General features: G+C 38.3%; 1 protein-coding gene across 10 annotated transcripts in view; it reads left to right on the top strand.

The window, feature by feature from the left end:
• The window catches only part of ELMOD1 (ELMO domain containing 1), a 95563-nt gene that overhangs the window by 67353 nt on the left and 9426 nt on the right, over window positions 1-18784 (top strand). For 6 of the 10 annotated variants that reach the window (XM_072729908.1, XM_072729912.1, XM_072729911.1 and 3 more), the window contains 4 exons: window positions 3316-3449; window positions 13229-13297; window positions 16624-16674; window positions 18093-18226. In XM_072729908.1, coding sequence (XP_072586009.1) covers window positions 3316-3449; window positions 13229-13297; window positions 16624-16674; window positions 18093-18226 — 388 coding nt within the window. Of the gene's footprint in view, window positions 1-3315; window positions 3450-13228; window positions 13298-13813; window positions 13838-16623; window positions 16675-18092; window positions 18227-18784 lie in introns of all 10 variants that reach the window. The other 4 variants (XM_072729904.1, XM_072729905.1, XM_072729903.1 and 1 more) reach the window with 1 other exon arrangement.

The raw sequence follows: 18784 nt of genomic DNA, 5'->3' as shown, positions 1-18784 counted from the left end.
GATTTTATGATCATTTGATTCAAATATAGGGTGAGATTAAACTAAATAACATTGCCTTATGTTCATAGAGTACCGTCCATATGAGTTATTCAAATGAATATTTCTATTAAACATTTGCTGACCACATTAATAATAAAGTGAAAATTTTAGGTAGAGTCAGGTACTCAATAGAAAAAAAAAAAAATAGGGGCCCGTGGGTGGCTCAGTCAGTGAGCATCCAACTCTTGATTTTGGCTCGTCATGATCTCAGACTCATGGGATTGAGCCCCACATCAGACTCCGCATTGAGTGTGGAGCCTGCTTAAGATTCTCTCTCTCAACAACCGGAACAACAACAAAAAAGCTTCTCTCTCTCCCTCTGCCCCACTCTCCCCTATCTAAAAACAAAACAAAACTCAAAATTAAAAGATCCTCTCCTGATGGGAAGAGATAACCCTATGATCGGTGGTCTTGGTGAAAGGCTGCTTCTCCTTGAATGAATGGATAGACAAAGGACCTTGCCCTTGTTTTTCTGAAACAGACATGAGACAGGGAAAGTGTTGAAATAAGCTTGTGATAAAGGCTCAGTGTAAAGAGAAAGAGTGAAACAGAGTGTAGGCCATGATGGATGACAGTCCATCAGGGTACAGCTTCCACATCTGTAGCTTGTCATCTGCCATGGGAATCACCCTTTCTATTACTGGTCTCCTGCCAGTGGCAGGTAGCTTTGTAATAACTCCACTCCCAACAGCACGGTTTAGATGGCTGAACTCCAAAGAGGCCTGCCACCTTGGTTCAGATTTCTGGTCATCTCCCTACATACAAGAAATGACCTCACCCTTCAGGGCCACCCTGCCTCCTCTCCTTACTTTTTCAGGAAAGAGCTTATCTATCAGAAGAGAATCCAGTAACTCATTCTTACAGGAAATATATACATGGTAGCACTATCATATAAATACTTTAGCATAATCAACTTTCATTATCTGAGAAAGTGACCCTTATTAAAGCAGATAGGATTAAGAATTTAATTAAGAACACTTTTTAGGGATCCCTGGGTGGCTCAGCGGTTTAGCGCCTGCCTTTGGCCCAGGGCACGATCCTGGAGTCCCAGGATTGAGTCCCACATCAGACTCCCTGTGTGGAGCCTGCTTTTCCTTCTGCCTGTGTCTCTGCTTCTCTCTCTCTCTCTCTCTGTGTGTCTCTCATGAATAAATAAATAAATAAAATCTTTAAAGAAAAATAAATAAATAAGAACACTTTTTAGCCATTGGTCTGGTCTGTCATGATGCATGAAATTATTAAAATGGAATTTCTTTTTTAAGCATTATTCAAATTTTTTACTTCCCTAAAGTATTTTAAAAAGAGGCTCTTCTCTCATTCTTTAGCGCTCCTTTCCTGAACTCAAATATTTTCCAACCTGATGAACACAGAACACTGATAAATTCTCATATGGATAATATAAAAAGGGATTTCTTAGACTCATGTTTGCTATTTTGCTTTCAAGCATGATAGATTCACTTTGTTCGCTCTGAAATTTTTCTCTCACCCTTTAGCAGTTGTACCACTAACATATTGTATCCTTTGAATTATATCTCTTTTTCGTTAGTGTTTCCTGTCACTATTATGTTCTATACTGTTTCAGATGTGGCAATACATTGTAAAGCAAGCCTTTTGTGTATTACTGTTCTCTGTAAGATTTAAAGTCCGGATTACATAGAATAAACAATTTAGAAGTTGAATTATGTCTGAAACAGTAATAAGAAAATTTTATATTTGTATTTGTCCCTGTCTATAATAAAGACACAATATAAAATATTAATAGTCTAAAAAGTAAATTTGCTTATATGTCCATCTCTTTATTAGAAAGATTAGTTTGAGCATTATATATTTATGCAGCTGTGGGTTTCACTTTCTCAAGTAATAGTATTGCTGAATCTATTTTCAATAGAAAACTTAGAAAAATAGAACCAGTTCCTTAAGCAGTGAAGATCATAGTATTTAAGTTTATTTTTTTTAAAAAAATTTTAAGGGATCCCTGGGTGGCGCAGCGGTTTGGCGCCTGCCTTTGGCCCAGGGCGTGATCCTGGAGACCCGGGATCGAATCCCACGTCGGGCTCCCGGTGCATGGAGCCTGCTTCTCCCTCTGCCTGTGTCTCTGCCTCTCTCTCTATCTCTCTGTGACTATCATAAATAAATAAAAATTTAAAAAAAATACTCCATTTAAAAAAAAAATTTTAAGATTATTTATTTATTTATTCATAGAGATGCAGAGAGAGGCAGAGACACAGGCAGAGGGAGAAGCAGGCTCCATGTAGAGAGCCTGACGTGGGACTCCATCCAGGGTCTCCAGGATCACGCCCTGGACTGCAGGCAGTGCTAAACCGCTGCGCCACCAGGGCTGCCCAGTATTTAAGTTTATATTTGTCAATTAACATATACTAATATTAAAATTCTTCTAGGTAACTCTTAAAAATGATACTATAAAAGAGAATACTATATTTTGAGGTTTATTTATTCATGAACATCAGTGATCTTCCTTCTTCCGGTTATAGGATGCTTGTTTGCTCTCACTTCTACTAGAGGTCAGAAAGGAAACTCAAGGTCAGAAAGGAAACTCAAGTCCACTTTTCTTTTTGTTAATAATGGGGTAAACTGGGTGGCGCAGCGGTTCGGTGCCTGCCTTTGGCTCGGGGCATGATCCTGGAGACCCGGGATCGAATCTCACGTCGGGCTCCCGGTGCATGGAGCCTGCTTCTCCCTCTGCCTGTGTCTCTGCCTCTCTCTCTCTCTCTCTCTCTGTGACTATCATAAATAAATAAAAATTTAAAAAAAAATAATGGGGTAAAAATAATACATGGCCTAAAATTTTTCCCTGTTCGCCACTTATCTTCATTCTCTTAAATATTTTTGAGGACCTTTTCTGGGAGATTATACAGTTATATTTTTTATTAGAAATTAAAACAGAAAGGTGTAAAGCACTAAAATATACAAGTACACATTCCATAGCCTCCAGAGTAATGACATCATCACAGGTCATGCAGCCTCTGGAAAATTCTACTATATACTCATGAGAAGATGAGAAATAAAAGGCAAATAACCTCTTAAGTTTTATTATGAAATAGTTTTTACCTCCCAGATCCTCTGAAAGGGTCTCTGAGTCCCTCCAAGGAGTCTTCAGACCATACAATGAGAACTGCTGTCATAAATTATTGAAATATGATCAAATCTATATTCAGCTTTATAAAGCTCCTCCTAGTAATGTAGTTTACAAAATCTGCCATAGGAAAAAGTGTTTGTGTTTACATCAACAGGCTAACCTTCTATCTTGTCTTCCAGTTATGGAAATTCTTGAAGCCCAATACTCCATTGGAATCTCGAATTTCTAAGCAATGGTGTGAAATTGGTTTCCAAGGTGATGATCCTAAAACTGATTTTCGAGGAATGGGACTTCTGGGCCTATACAATTTGCAGTAAGTAAAACGCAGAAGGGTTAAGTATTAAAAAGTGATGTCCTGGTCATGTGGAAGTGACAAAGTTGAGTTTTACTAGTTCCAAAAGCCACTTCGTAGAAAATTCCAAGAAAACACTGAGGTCCTCTGAGAGATAACTCCGGTTCCTAAAATTTAAAAAGGTACTACCTCTTCCTTTTCTTTGGCAAACTTCACTGTGTTTGGAGGTATTCGGAAAGGCCTCTGTAGGTTCAGGTGACATCGGAGGGTGGCCTGCAGTGTCCCCTTCTCAGTCCTGCTGAGAGGGAAGGGAGGCATCACAGCCTGATGGTGCCATCATAAAGTCCCTCAGCCCTTTATCTGGTCACTTCATCCTTCAATAATCTTCACTGGACAAGTTAATTAATTGTACAAAAAGTGACTTTCCAATTCTGTGATTCCTCTCACAATTGTTGGCTGGAATTCTGTAGAGACTTGGTTTCCTTCATCAATTATGGTTACTTAGTTTCTCTAAAATACAGACAGGACAGATGCTCAAATTTTCTATTTAGTTGCCAAATCTCAAGACTGAGGAGTTGGTGCCATAAGTTCCTTGTTAGTGATCAAAAAAAATTTTTAAGTTTTTTTTAATACAATTTTTAATTCCTAGTTTTATATGTTTGTTGTGATTCAAATAACTGCTCATTCTTTTATTTTCATGTTTAAATTAAGTCATATGGAGTCACTAGTTTTTAAGACAAAGGTAGTTCTTTTCAGTTGCTTCTTTGTGCTTTGACACCATCCTGTTAGGATAGTGATGTGTTTTTAAAGGAAACTAAGCCTTACTCAGTCATTTTTGTTTTTTTGGAGTTCAATTTGCCAAATTATAGCATAACACCCAGTGCTCATCCTGTCAAGTGCCCCGCTCAGTGTCCATCATGCAGTCACCCCACCCCTCACCCACCTCCCCCTCCACTACTCCTTGTTCATTTCCCAGAGCTAGGAGTTTCTCATAGTCTGTCCCCTTCTCTGATATTTCCTACTCATTTTCTTTCCTTTCCCCTATATTCCCTTTCACTATTTTTTCTATTCCCCGAATGAATGAGACCATATTATGTTTGTCCTTCTCTGACTGACTTACTTTACTCAGCATAATACCCTCCAGTTCTAGCCACATTGAAGCAAATGGTTGGGTATTTGTCATTTCCAATGGCTGAGTAATATTCCATTGTATAAGTAGACCACAATGTGTTTGTCCATTCATCTTTCGATGGATACTGAGGCTCCTTCTACTGTTTAGCTATTGTGGACATTGCTGCTATGAACACTGGGGTGCAGGTGTCCTGCGGTTTCACTGCATCCATATCTTTGGGGGTAAATACCCAGCAATACAATTGCTGGGTCATAGCGTAGTTCTACATTTAACTCTTTGAGGAACCTCCACACAGTTTTCCAGAGTGGTTGTACCAGTTCACATTCCCACCAACAGCGCAAGAGGGTTCCCCTTTCTCCACATCCTCTCCAACATTTGTTCTTTCCCCTCTTGTTAATTTTCACCGTTCTCAGTGTTGTGAGGTGGTATCTCATTGTGGTTTTGATTTGTATTTCCCTGATGGCAAGCGATGTGGAGCATTTTCTCATGTGCTTGTTGGCCATGTGTATGTCTTCTTTGGTGAAATTTCTGTTCATGTCTTCTGCACATTTCATGATGAGATTGTTTCTTTGCTGTTGAGTTTAGTAAGTTCTTTATAGATCTTGGATACTAGCCCTTTATCTGATAGGTCATTTGCAAATATCTTCTCCCATCCTGTACGTTGTCTTTTAGTTTTGTTGACTGTTCCTTTGCTGTGCAGAAGCTTTTTATCTTGATTAATTCCCAATAGTTCATTTTTGCTTTTGTTTCTCTTGCCTTCATAGATGTATCTGGCAAGAAGTTGCTGTAGCCAAGTTCAAAAAGGGTGTTGCCTGTGTTCTCCTCTAGGATTTTGATGGATTCTTGTCTCACATTTAGATCTTCGATCCATTTTGAGTTTATCTTTGTGTATGGTGAAAGAGAGTGGTCTAGTTTCATTCTGCTGCATGTGGATGTCCAATTTTCCCAGCACCATTTATTGAAGAGACTGTCCTTTTCCAGTGATTAGTCTTTCAGGCATTGTCCAATATTGGTTGACCATAGAGTTGAGGACCTATTTCTGGGATCTCTATTCTGTTCCATTGATCTATGTGTCTGTTTTTGTGCCAGTACCACACTGTCTTGAAGAGCACAGCTTTGTAGTACAACTTGAAATCCGGCATTGTGATGCCCCCGGCTCTGGTTTTCTTTTTCAATATTCCCCTGGCTATTCGGGATCTTTTCTGATTCCACACAAATCTTAAGATGATTTGTTCCAACTCTCTGAAGAAAGTCCATGGCATTTTGATAGGGATTGCATTAAATGTGTAAGTTGCCCTGGGTAGCATAGACATTTTAACAATATTAATTCTTCCAATCCATGAGCATGGAATATTTTTCCATCTCTCTGTGTCTTCCTCAATTTCTTTCAGAAGTGTTCTGTAGTTTTTAGGGTATAGATACTTTACCTCTTTGGTTGAGTTTATTCCTAGGTATCTTATGCTTTTGGGTGCAATTATAAATGGGATTGATTCCTTAATTTCTCCTTCTTCTATCTTCTTCTTCTTAGTGTAGAGAAATGCCACTAATTTCTAGGCATTGATTTTATATCCAGCCACACTGCCAAATTGCTGTATGAGTTCCAGCAATCTTGGGGTCGAGTCTTTTGGGTTTTCTATGTACAGTATCATGTCATCTGCAAAGAGGGAGAATTTGACTTCTTCTTTGCCAATTTGAATGCTTTTTATTTCTTTTTGTTGTCTGATGCTGAGGTGAGGACTTCCAGTACTATGTTGAATAGCAGTGGTGAGAGTGGACATCCCTTTTGTGTTCCTGATCTTAGGGGAATGGCTCCCAGTGTTTCCCCACTGAGAATGATATTTGCTATGGGCTTTTCGTAGATGGCTTTTAAGATGCTGAGGAATGTTCCCTCTATCCCTACATTTTGAAGAGTTTTGATCAGAAATGGATGCTGTCTTCTGTCAAAAGCTTTCTCTACATCTGTTGAGAGGATCATATGGTTCTTGTTTTTTCTCTTGTTGATATGCTCTACTAGGTTGATTGTTTTATGAGTGTTGAACCAGCCTTGCATCCCGGGGATAAATCCCACTTGGTCATAGTGAATAATCTTCTTAATGTACTGTTGGATCCTATTGGCTAGTATCTTGTTGAGAATTTTTACATCTATGTTCATCAGGGATATTGGTCTATATTTCTCCTTTTTGGTGGGGTCTTTGTCTGGATTTGGAATTAAGGTGATGCTGGCCTCATAGAAGGAGTTTGGAAGTATTCCATCCCTTTCTATCCTTCGGAACAGCTTTAGTAGAATAGGTATTGTTTCTTCTTTAAATGTTTGATAGAATTCCCCTGGGAAGCCATCTGGCCCTGGACTTTTGTACATCGCAATACAAGCATCACTCAAAAAACTGGAAAAACAAATACACAAGCTAACCTCACACCTAAAGGAACTGGAGAAAGAACAGCAAATACAACCTACACCAAGCAGAAGAAGAGAATTAATAAAGATTCAAGCAGAACTCAATGAAATCGAGACCAGAAGAACTGTAGAACAGATCAACAAAACCAGGACTTGATTCTTTGAAAGAATTAATAAGATAGATAAACCATTAGCCAGCCTTATTAAAAAGAAAAAAGACTCAAATTAATAAAATCACAAATGAAAAAGGAGAGATCACAACCAATACCAAGGAAATACAAACGATTTAAAAAACATATCATTAGCACCTATACACCACTAAATTATGCAATCTAGAAGAAATGGACGCATTTCTGGAAAACCACAAACTACCAAAACTGGAACCGGAAGAAATAGAAAACCTGAACAGGCCAATAACCAGGGAGGAAATTGAAGCAGTCATCAAAAGCCTCCCAAGACAGTTCCCTCTTAGCACTACTTTTGCTGTATCCCAAGATTTTGAACACTTGTATCTTCATTTTCACTAGTTGCCAAGAATCTTTTTAATTCTTCTCTAATTTCTTGGTTAACCCTTTCATCTTTTAGCAGGATGCTCTTTAACCTCCAGGTGTTTGAGTTTCTTCCAAATTTCTTCTTGTGATTGAGTTCAAGTTTCCAAGCAATTATGGTCTGAAAATATGCAGGGGACAATCCCAATCTTTTGGTATTAGTTGAGCCTGATTTGTGACCCAGCATGTGGTCTTTTCTGGAGAAAGTTCCATGTGCACTTGAGAAGAATGTGTATTCAGTTGCATTCGGATGCAAAGTTCTGTAAATATCTGTGAATTCCATCTGGTCCAGTGTATTATTTAAAGCTCTTGTTTCTTTGGAGATGTTGTGCTTAGAAAATCTGTCATTTGCAGAAAGTGCTGTGTTGAAGTCTCCTATTAGTGTATTTAAGTATGTCTTTACTTTGGTTATTAATTGATATACTTGGTAGCTCCCACATTAAGGGCATAAATATTCATGATTGTTAGGTCCTCTCATTGGATAGATCCTTTAGATATGATATAGTGTCCCTCTTCATCTCTTACTACAGTCTTTGGGATAAACTTTAATTTATCTAATATGAGGATTGCTACCCCTGCTTTCTTTTGAGGACCATTCGAATGGTAAATGGTTCTCCGACCTTTTATTTTCAGGCTGGAGGTGTCCTTAGGCCTAAAATGACTCTCTTGTAGACAGGAAATAGATGGGTCTTGCTTTTTTTATCCAGTCCAAAACTCTGCATCTTTTGATGGGATCATTTACCCCATTCACGTTCAGAATTACTATTGAAATATATGAATTTAGTGTCATCATAATACCTATTCAGTCCCTGTTTTTGTGAACTATTTCTTTGGGCTTCCTCTTTCTTTTAGAGGGGCTCCCTTAATATTTCTTGCAGAGCTGGTTTGGTGGTCACATATTCTTTCAGTTTCTGCCTATCCTGGAAGCTCTTTATCTCTCCTTCTATTCTGAATGAGAGCCTTGCTGGATAGAGTATTCTTGGCTGCATGTTCTTCTCATTTAGGACCCTGAATATATCCTGTCAGCCCTTTCTGGCCTGCCAGGTCTCTGTGGAGAGGTCTGCTGTTAATCTCCCCATATAAATTAGGTATCTCTTGTCTGTTGCTGCTTTAAGGAATTTCTCTTTATCTTTGGAATTTTCAAGTTTTACTCTTAAATGTCGAGGTGTTGAATGGTTTTTATTTATTGGGGAGTGGGGAACCTCTCTGTCTCCTGGATCTGAATGCCTGTTTCTCTCCCCAAATTAAGGAAGTTCTCAGCTATGATTTGTTCAAATACACTTTCTGGTCTTCTGTCCCTTTCGGCACCCTCTGGAACCCCAATATATATAGATTTTTTTCTTCTGAGGCTGTCACTTATTTCCCTCATCCTTTCTCATGGTCTTTTAATTGTTTTTTCTCTTTTTTCCTCAGCTTCCTTCCTTGCCATCAACTTGTCTTCTATATCACTCACTCTGTCTTCTACCTCATTAATCCTCATCGTTAGGACCTCCAGTTTGGATTGCATTTCATTTAATTGATTTTTAATTTTGGCCTGATTAGATCTAAATTCTGCAGTCATGAAGTCTCTTGAATCCTTATGGTTTTTTTCCAGAGTCACCAGTAGCTTTATAATTGTGCTTCTGAATTGGCTTTCTGACATCAAATTGTAATCCAAATTCTTAACACTATGGCAGAGAGTACTGTTTCTGATTCTTTCTTTTGTGGTGAGTTCTTCTTTCTAGTCATTTTGTTCAGTGCAGAATGGCTGTATGAGCGGGCTGCATCAAGAATATCAACCACGACCTAAGTAAATTTCATGCTAGATGATTCTAATGAGAGCAGAGACCAGAAATTGAAAAGAAAGATCAGAACGAAATAAAACAAAAGGACCACTAAAGTGAAAACAAATTTTAAAACACAGTAGTAATAAATAAAAGGGCAGGAATCTTAAAGAGGAAGAGGGGAAAAAATGATAAGAAAAGAAACAGAAAAAAAGATTAAAAAGAACAAGAAAAAAAGGGGGGTACTGGGAGATGGTGGTGGTGATCAAGTTGTAGTGGAGGGAGAATGTAGTCTACCTGAGGGCTTCTAGAGTGTGATCCTCTTGTTTCTGAGTATATTAAGTTCTGTATGCTCAGTCCCAAATTATATAAACCAGAAATAGTTGTAGAGGGCCCCAACATTGACCATCAAAACATGAATGAGATCAAAGAGGGGGGCATAATGGGAATGAGGAATCTCACAGACTGAACCAGCATGGTATACCAATTGGTTCTGGGTGCATGCTGGTCATGTTTTAGAAGGTATTAACTTCCACCATTGTAGAACAAAACGAGGCAGAGAAAAGAAAAAACACAAAACAAAACAAAAAGCATATCTTATATATTTCCCAAAATTAAGTTGAGCATGTTGAAGGGAATCTAGAAGTGGAAAATATACCTAGGACCTGTAATTGTAGAAATAAGAAAGTCAAAAAGGAAGAATCTTAAAAATGAAGAGGTGGTAAAGTATTGTAGTTAAGGTGGGAAAAAGAGGGGGAAAAATTGGATATTTACAGTCTGATATAAAAACAAGTTGTACTGGAAAAAGGAAAAAAAACAAAAGGAGGGGTACCCTCTAGTTCTATATACTGTAGATCCCTCGACTTTCCCTGGGGCTTTCCAGTGCTGCTCAGCCAAGAAGTTGCTCCTCCCCGGTCCTTCCAGCTGGTCTTCAGGGGGAGGGGCCTGCTGTGCTGATTCTCAGGTGTGTGCACCTGGGGGAGCTGCCCCGCCTCCTTCCGGGTGCCGGACTCAGTGGGAGCTGTTGACCCAGTGAGGTCTCTGTCCCCTGGCGGCCCGCCCCTCCCAGGCACAGGGTGACACAAGGAGGAACAACACCCTGGCAGCGGCCAGGTCTCTAGCTCTGGAGTCAGCTCCCGCAGTAAGTACCGCAGCTCCCAGTCCGCACTGGCCTAGATGTTGGGGTGGGGTGGGGGGAAAGGAGCAGTGACCTGCGCAGCTTGGGGGCACCCGACGGCAGGAACGTCCTCACTGTCCTGGGCCTTCCCCGCCTCTGCCTGTCCCGGGGGGAGCACAGGATCCTGGGCTGTGTCCGCTCAGATCCCTGGGACCCCGGGCCTGCGCTGCTGGAATCGCGCTCCCGGGGCGGCGCAGCCCCCTTGGCCTGGAGCCACCGCCTGAGCTCCCGAGGCCCCGAGAGCGCTCCAGCCCTTTCCCGAGCTCGGCCCACAGTGTGTGGCCGCTCTCCCCCGGGTGCACCTCCTCTATGAGTGACTCCGGGAGACTGGAGGCCCCACTGCCCCTCCCGCGGTTCTACCCGAGTTCCCTGCTAAGCGCCTTTCTGTCCGGGAAGAATCCGGCGCGGATTTTTTAAAGTTCCTGCTTCTCCCGGGCTGGGCTTACCAGCCTGGAGCCTTTCACACACACACACCCGCCCTACCCAGCTCCTTGCCCCCCTGCCTCACTTGTTTCTTTTTTATTTTTTCCACCTTCCTACCTTGTTAGAAACGAAAACCCTTCTGTCTGTGGCGTTCCAGCTGTTTTCTCTTTAAATCTCAGGTCAAATTCTTAGGTTTTCAGGATGGTTTGAAAGTTATCTAGGTAAGTTGGTGGGGCCAGGTGAGTTGAGGCACCTATTCCTCTGCCATCTTACAATGCCCCTTAGTCATTTTTGATGCACCTCATTTTTCTCCCAGATCTTTGCCTTTATTTTAAATTTGAGATGTTTAATAATCACCTATTCTTTTATGAAATGTTGTAAATACCACATTATTACATAACATGAATGAATAAAAAGTAAATTTTGAGGACAAAGGTATTGTGACAAGTGGAGAAAGGATGAGCTTTTGAATAGGTAGAGCTAAGGAGAAAGAAAATAAAATATCTCTTCTCAATCTCGGTTTTACAAATTGGATGATGCCCAAGAGATTCTGCAAGCACGCTTCCCAATGCCACGTTACATTAACACGGAGCATGGAGGCAGCCAGGCTCGATTCCTTTTGTCTAAAGTGAACCCATCTCAGACACACAATAACCTGTATGCCTGGGGACAGGAAACAGGAGCACCCATCCTAACTGATGATGTTAGCCTGCAGGTGTTCATGGATCATTTGAAGAAGCTGGCTGTCTCCAGTGCTTGTTAGGCTGGACATGTGAGCAGAACATAGAAGAGCACATGGGGTTGTGTTCATAATTGCTAATAACAGCTTAGAAACATTCACTTTCCTTGTGGATTTTAATAAATAAAGGAAACATTGTATGTAACTCTTTAGATTATAATTTATTTGTATTCCTTATTTTGTGCCCCTTTCCTGCATCATGAAATTGTAAGGTCATAAAAGTTTTGGTACTTTCTCAAAGTAGATGAGTTTATGCTTTTTGTATCCTAATTTTACAGTTTACAAAGTAGATGTTTTTATGCTTTTACAAAGTAGATGTTTTTATGCTTTTTGTATCTTAATTTTACAGTTATATAAAATCAGAGGTAATGTATTTTGGCAACTTATATGAAAGTCATAATGATCAGAAAGGAAATAAATCTGGATAAAAAAAGTATGGGCTAAAATAATGCTAATACAAATTTGATTTCCTGAAAGAAAAAAAAGCAAGTCTTTATAACTTCTAGGAGATAATCTTTCAGATATGTAAGAAGGGGTCCCTTAAAGACAAAGAAAAAAAAACATAAGCTATAGAACAAAAACCAGTACATTTCACACATTAAAATTAAAAACCTCTGTAAAATAAGTCACCATAAACAAAGTGGAAGGACAAGCCAAGTCTGACACTCACATAAATGTTAAATGATCCCTATCCAGTATATTATTCTCTATAGGGTTATCTGTCTTATTTGTTTGAAGATATTTTTAGATATGATCGACCAAAAAGTATGGATAAGACACAAAAGACATCCAGGCTTTCTAGATGGCCAACAAAAGTCAGAAAAGACAAAAAAACAAACAAAACAAAACAAAGCTCTGAATTGAATAAGTAAGAAAAGAAACTCCATTTCATTAATAATCACGGACATGTGTATTAAAACTGCTGACTGTGGTTTGAAATTTCCTGAGAGAAAATTTAAGAGTTTGTTTTATGCTTCAGATTTATTGGGAAATATATAGATGTCAAATTAAATAACAAATGCTAATGTTTTATTTTGTTACTGTCTTTATGAAATACTTCTTGTGGTGTATTTTAGAAGGTAGGTAAATGTGTGTATTTTTAAGAAATTCCTTGCCCTTTTTCCCCAGGGTAGAATTTTGCTTTTTAGCACCGTATTTTGCATTCATCCAGAATTCAAATACCCATGAATATTCTCCAAGAAAAATGCACATCGTGTCTCCCCTCCTCCATTTTCTTCCTCTCTCTGCCCCTTGGCTGTCACAGCTCCTCCCCTGTCCCTTCATCCAGGCCACTTCTAACTTCTGAGTGGCCTCATCCTGCCCCCTCGTCTATCACCCTTCTTACTGCAAATACCCTTAGCTCCCTGGGGAATGGCAAAGTTAAGATTTTTCAAACCCACTTGATACATTCCTAAATCTGTGTGGGTTTTACAACTATCTTATTATACCATCATCCTATCTGGAAAATTCTATTATGAAAAGCCATCCATTCTCTGGAAGAGCTGAAACAAGTGGGAATCTTCTGCTGGTGTGTATCTCTGAATGCAAAATGGCCTGAAACTGGATTAAAATGAATGCATCCAACAGGTATGGAGCTGTGCCTTTTTTTCCCTCTAACTACAGGTATTTTGCAGAAAGGGATTCTGCAGCGGCTCAGCAGGTCCTCTCTGACTCTCTTCATCCAAAATGCAGGTAACTGCTGAAAATAAAAGATGGATTAGACTTGTGTATTAGGTAGGAGGAAGTTCTCCTCCACAGAGGTGTCAGTGGGATTCTCAGGAACATCAACTCGCCAGAAGTGAAGCTTAAAGCTGTTTCAAATGAACCCTTTGGACAAATACTGATTAGGAGGGTTAAAACTTCAGGTACTTACTACCTGAAGGGATTCAAGATGTGAAGTGTCACTGTTCAAGTGAGACAAGTATTTAAAGGGACTGAAAACATTGCAGGTGTCCAGAGGATTAAGGAGGTAGACATGGAAGGAGAAAGCAAAGTCTAAAAGAAAGATTTCAGAGACAAGGGAGCACGATGGAGCACATGCCCCATGACTGGGAAACAGAGAGGAGATGGGAGTCATGAAGTCAGGGGCCAACTGAGAAATCTGGAATGTTGAGGCTTTTTTATTTTCCTTGATAAAAATCTAGATCCTAAATTTTCTACATTTTCATTTACCTTCCTAATTTTTTTTCTTTAACTGATTACGTGAAGGGATATCACTAAAGAGGAAATAAGGTATTTTTTGTTTGCTTTTGTGTTTTGTTGCTTTTATTTTAGAATAAGTATGGGTAAGAACTTTTACAGAAATATAAATTCATGAAAAAAATTAAAAAACAAACACTAACTTTTTATCTAATATATTTCATTATATTTGGGTTGTGTGTTAGTGGAGGAAAACCAGATTAGATCAACCTAACAGAAAATTTCAAAGAGCCTTTCTACAGTCATGGCTGTACCTGATCAGAGAAACACATTGAGTACTTCACCTAATGTCTGAGCATCTGACCTCATCTACTCCTCAGAGAGGGACATTTTATTTGGAAGTTTTGTTGCATAGAGCAATTCTGCTCTTCTATTAATATACTTGTAACTTCACTATTATAAGTAATAGTTATTATATATAAGGAGTTCTGCCATTTTGCAGTCATACTTTTGTATCACTTTTTTTCTCTTCAGCATGCCAAGTTTCTTATAGTGTTCATATTTAATAAATAAATCCAAAATTTTATACCATTCTCAAAATTCAGAAACAGATTGACTTTGTCCCTGCCACCTTACTATCATACTTGTTTGAGCTTCATTTGGCTAAGGTTCATTTAATTACACTGTACTTTCCAAATTTTTATCTATGATCTTTTATAAGATTACACTTTCATTTTCTTTACCTTTTATTTACTTTGAGAAAAACAGTAAAATCACTCAGCTCTTTCTTGATATATCACATGGTTAAAATCAAGCTATTTTAATTTTTAACAATATTTTCTGAATTGCATATTTCTGTAATGTAGAGATGTTGAACTCCCTCTTAATTAAAATTGTCTGGGGGAATCTATGTATAGACTCAGGTGTTCCTGAAAGAGCATCAGCAAAAACACGGGAATCCTCCATGGTCACGGGGAAGTGACAATAAGCTTAAAATATTTTTTTTGATCAATAATTATGAGGTGATAAATTTTATCTGTGAGCCATTCTCAAAGAAAGGCTTTATAGTTTTATCTCTTGTGTCAACCATCAGAGGACATATTCGAGAATCTGTGTGTAAATACTCTTACTTAAGAAGAGACTAGCGAGTGTGTGAGGGGCATAGAGATAAAGCTACCCTGCTTTCTTTGTCCCTCAAGCCACCATAAACTTGAGTAGACAGACTTCAAATATTGATCACTTCATATTTATGGTAAATGTCAATAAACACAAAGCAGAATGTTTTTAAAATGCTACCATCCTTCACCAATGTCTGAAATAAGTATATATTAACCACTTGTGACAGCAAGGATTGTCAGACCCTGAATATTTCGGGGGTTGAACAGTAATGTATACTAAGGAAAGTTCTCTCCTGTCTGCTGTTACTGCCCTTGTAAACCTCCAATCTGTTCAGTCCTAAAGTACCTTGAGGGACATAAGTACATTCAAGTTTAAGAGGAGAATTTTGCCTGTTTGATTGTTGTTGTTGCTGTTGCTGTTGTGTATTTCTTAAAGAAATGATTTATTCTATTTGGATCAGGATATCCTGTAAGTAATCAAATGAGTGGAGGTCATTTGGCCTTTTCTTGTATTTCCAATGCAGACAGAGGTTTCATTTAACAAATGCAGAGACACTGTATATTTATAAACTTTTGTTAAGAGAAAATAGGTGCTTATAAATTTGTTTATATAGATTTTTTTAAATTTCACCCTTAATTCAGTTTAGTTCAGATGTGAGTCTTTTAAGTAAAAATCTCCCAATGCCTTTTTGGCTGGGTGGTTGGTTGGTTTGTAGGCAGCTACACTTTAAAAAGAGGTGCATATTTTAACATGAATGAAGAAGTCACTTTGATTAGAGCCAGTCATTTGCAGAGTAGAAAGTACATATCAATTAAAATATCAGTTTTGTACATTTTCCTGGTCTCGTGCTGTGTGTATTACATGTGTCTTTTAACCCTACTTAGATGGAAGCTAAATATTCATAACTCTAATTTTAAAATGTTATTTAGTTCAAATGCTAACCACATTTTTTTTTACTGTAAAATGAGGATTACATTAGCCACAAAGAGAAGTGGAACGTGGTTCCTGTTTACAAAACACTGGCAGTATGGAGTAAGAGAGAATGGGAAGGACCTGCAAGTCCACAGAGTAAAAGAACACAAAGCAGTATTTTCAGGATGCTTCAATGATAGAGCCCTTTCTACAAAGTCTTATTGAGAAGCTCAAATTATAAAATGGATTAAAGTGGAACTCATATACTTTAGCTGTCTTAGCCTAGACAGAGGAAATGCCATAGCACTTATTGGAACAGAATTTTTAAAACCTATATATCCTTCCTTCCTCTCTCTGTCTTCCTTTCACTAGTTCACTACTTTATTCATCAATAAACATTTATTTGGCATCTACTGTGAGCCATACATCACAAATAAGAGTGAATAGGATGGAGGCCACGAAATAAAACCAAAGGAAATGCAGTGGGGAATCATGAGAGGGCAAGGGCACTCCTGGGTAGAAGAGACATACCAGGCAAAGGTTCAAGGAAGAAGTACTGGTTGATAATCAATGATCCCATTAAAAAAGTACATTAGTGTTTCACCTTAAGGACTGTCTCCCACTGCAGCACTAAAGGGAATAGGGAATAAGTAGCAGGTCTTTAAATAATCCCATTTCTGAGCTCCACATAAATTTTACTGTGGATTTTTAGTTGGTAACATTTAAGTTGATTAGTGTTTGAGAACTGGGTTACAGATATCTCTGCATGTAGTCAAAAGTTTGAATATAAACATTAAAAGAGAACAAGTACCAATTAGAGATTAAATCTTATTTCTTTATTCATTCAGCAAATTCAGCAAAGCAGAATGGGAGAAGAAAAGGATGGATAAAGCAATTGGGTGAGTGTGGGATTTCATATATAAAGGTTGTAAGAACCAGAACCAGAATAAAAATGTCCTAAAACATGACAAAGATGAAGAATGTCCTGATGGAAATATATAATCCAGCTGAACTTTTAAAAGAAGCTGTTTATAAGTTTTTGGATTCATTTGTATGATTCTATGGTACTACTTTGCTTTTGACCACTGACAATATTTACAAAGATATAACTATATGAAAATGATTTTCAGAAATCATTATTTATCATTGTATTCCATAGGTAGGGTGGCTCAGTTGTGTTAAGCACTAGACTCTTGATCTCAGCTCAGGCTTTGTTTGTTTGTTTTTTAAGATTTTATTTATTTATTCATGAGAGACACAGAATGAGAGGAGAGACACAGGCAGAGGGAGAAACAGACTCCTCTCAGGGAGCCCAATCTGGGACTTGATCCTTGGACCCCGGATCACACCTTGAGCTGAAGGCAGATGCTCAACCGCTGAGCCATCCAAGTGTCCCTCAGCGCAGGTGTTGATCTCAAGGTCATGAGTTCAGGTGCTGTACTGTGTTCCATGCTGGGTGTGGAACCTACTTTTTTTAAAAAAAAAAAGAATTTACCTAGTAGTTTTAAGAATTTTTATCAAGTATCAGGTTATTAAATTATAAATTTACTTTAGAGGTTTTATTTTAATGCCCTATTTCATTCAAAAATATTTCTGAATGGAGAACTCCTTTCTTTTATGTGCTAGATTTATATAACCCAGAGACTGAAAGAGCTCGATTCCATTTAACTTTTGATAGCCATATAGAAAAGGAAATAGGAAATATACCGAGTGTTAAGATAATTAAATTTTGCCTCATTTTAAAAGTAATATATGGCTAATTATGGAAAATACAAGAAAGCAAGCAAAAAAGAAATCACCCCAATCTTATTCCTCTAACATAGAACAGTAATATTTGGTGGCACTTCATTCTTGCCCTCTTTTTGTGCACATTTGTGAACATATAATAAAACCTGGCTTGTTTCATATATAATGTTTCCTACTTAAATAGCCTTTAGGAATATGGTATTTATTGGCTATATTATATGAGATTACTATAATTTATTTCACCATTCATCTTTTTTTAGAATATCTGCATAGTTTCCATGTCTTTGCCATTATAAATAATGCTATAATGAGTATCCTTGAGTATAAAGCTCTTCATTTCTGATATTTTCCTCTTGTATATTTGAAAATGGAATTACCAAATCAAAGCATATGGATTCTTAATTCCCTTGGTTACATTACTGGCATTTTCAAAGTTGCAAATTCAGGGTAGAGATTGGGTAGAAACAGAATGGCAGCCTGCCTCTTTGATAATTTAGCAGTAATTTAAAAATTAGATTATTTTTAAATGCTTGTGTGACACATAGTTGGTTTTGTGGTTTGCACTTTGCAGGTACTCATTTGCAATCGTGGGCATCAATATAACTGATTTGGCATATAATCTACTGGTGAGTGGAGCTCTAAAAACTCACTTCTACAACATCGCCCCAGAAGCTCCAACACTGTCTCATTTCCAGCAAACATTTTGTAAGTGTCCTGTTGCTGAATTATCAATATAGTGTCTATGGAACATTCTACACCAGAAGCAAAGCTGAGAGATCTTTGCTATTTGGCTGCTTTGGGATCTTTGAACTTCCCCTTTGGTTTTGAGTTTGTTGTTTTCTCATTCAAAACTCTACAGTAATATTTTCAAGCACCATGGATTTTTCTCTTTCTCAGCTCTTGCATAATATCCACCATATCAACTTCTGGTCTGGGTATCTCTCTCCTTCTGATCCTGCACGGCATAGCACTTAAGAGTGCAGGTTCAGAAGACAGCCTGTGTTGACTCCCAAATCTATGTTTCCCAACCTCTCTAAGCCTTGGTTATGTCAGGTATAAAAGGAGTATTTCCTCGTAGAGTTGATAAGAAGATAAAGTGAGATAATGGATAAAGAGTTTTTATTAGCTAGTTCCATAGTTAGTGCCTAATGAACATTAGAAAGAGGAGATCTTGGTTTAGTGAGTGAAACTGATGGTGGTGGAGCTGGCACTGGCACTGCTTTTCCTGCCACCACAAGTAGTGATTCAGAAGTTAGTATTAAT

This window comes from Vulpes vulpes, chromosome 12, assembly GCF_048418805.1.
Source record: "Vulpes vulpes isolate BD-2025 chromosome 12, VulVul3, whole genome shotgun sequence".
Classification (NCBI taxonomy): Eukaryota; Metazoa; Chordata; class Mammalia; order Carnivora; family Canidae; genus Vulpes; species Vulpes vulpes.
This window is presented reverse-complemented; position numbering and strand designations above follow the sequence as displayed.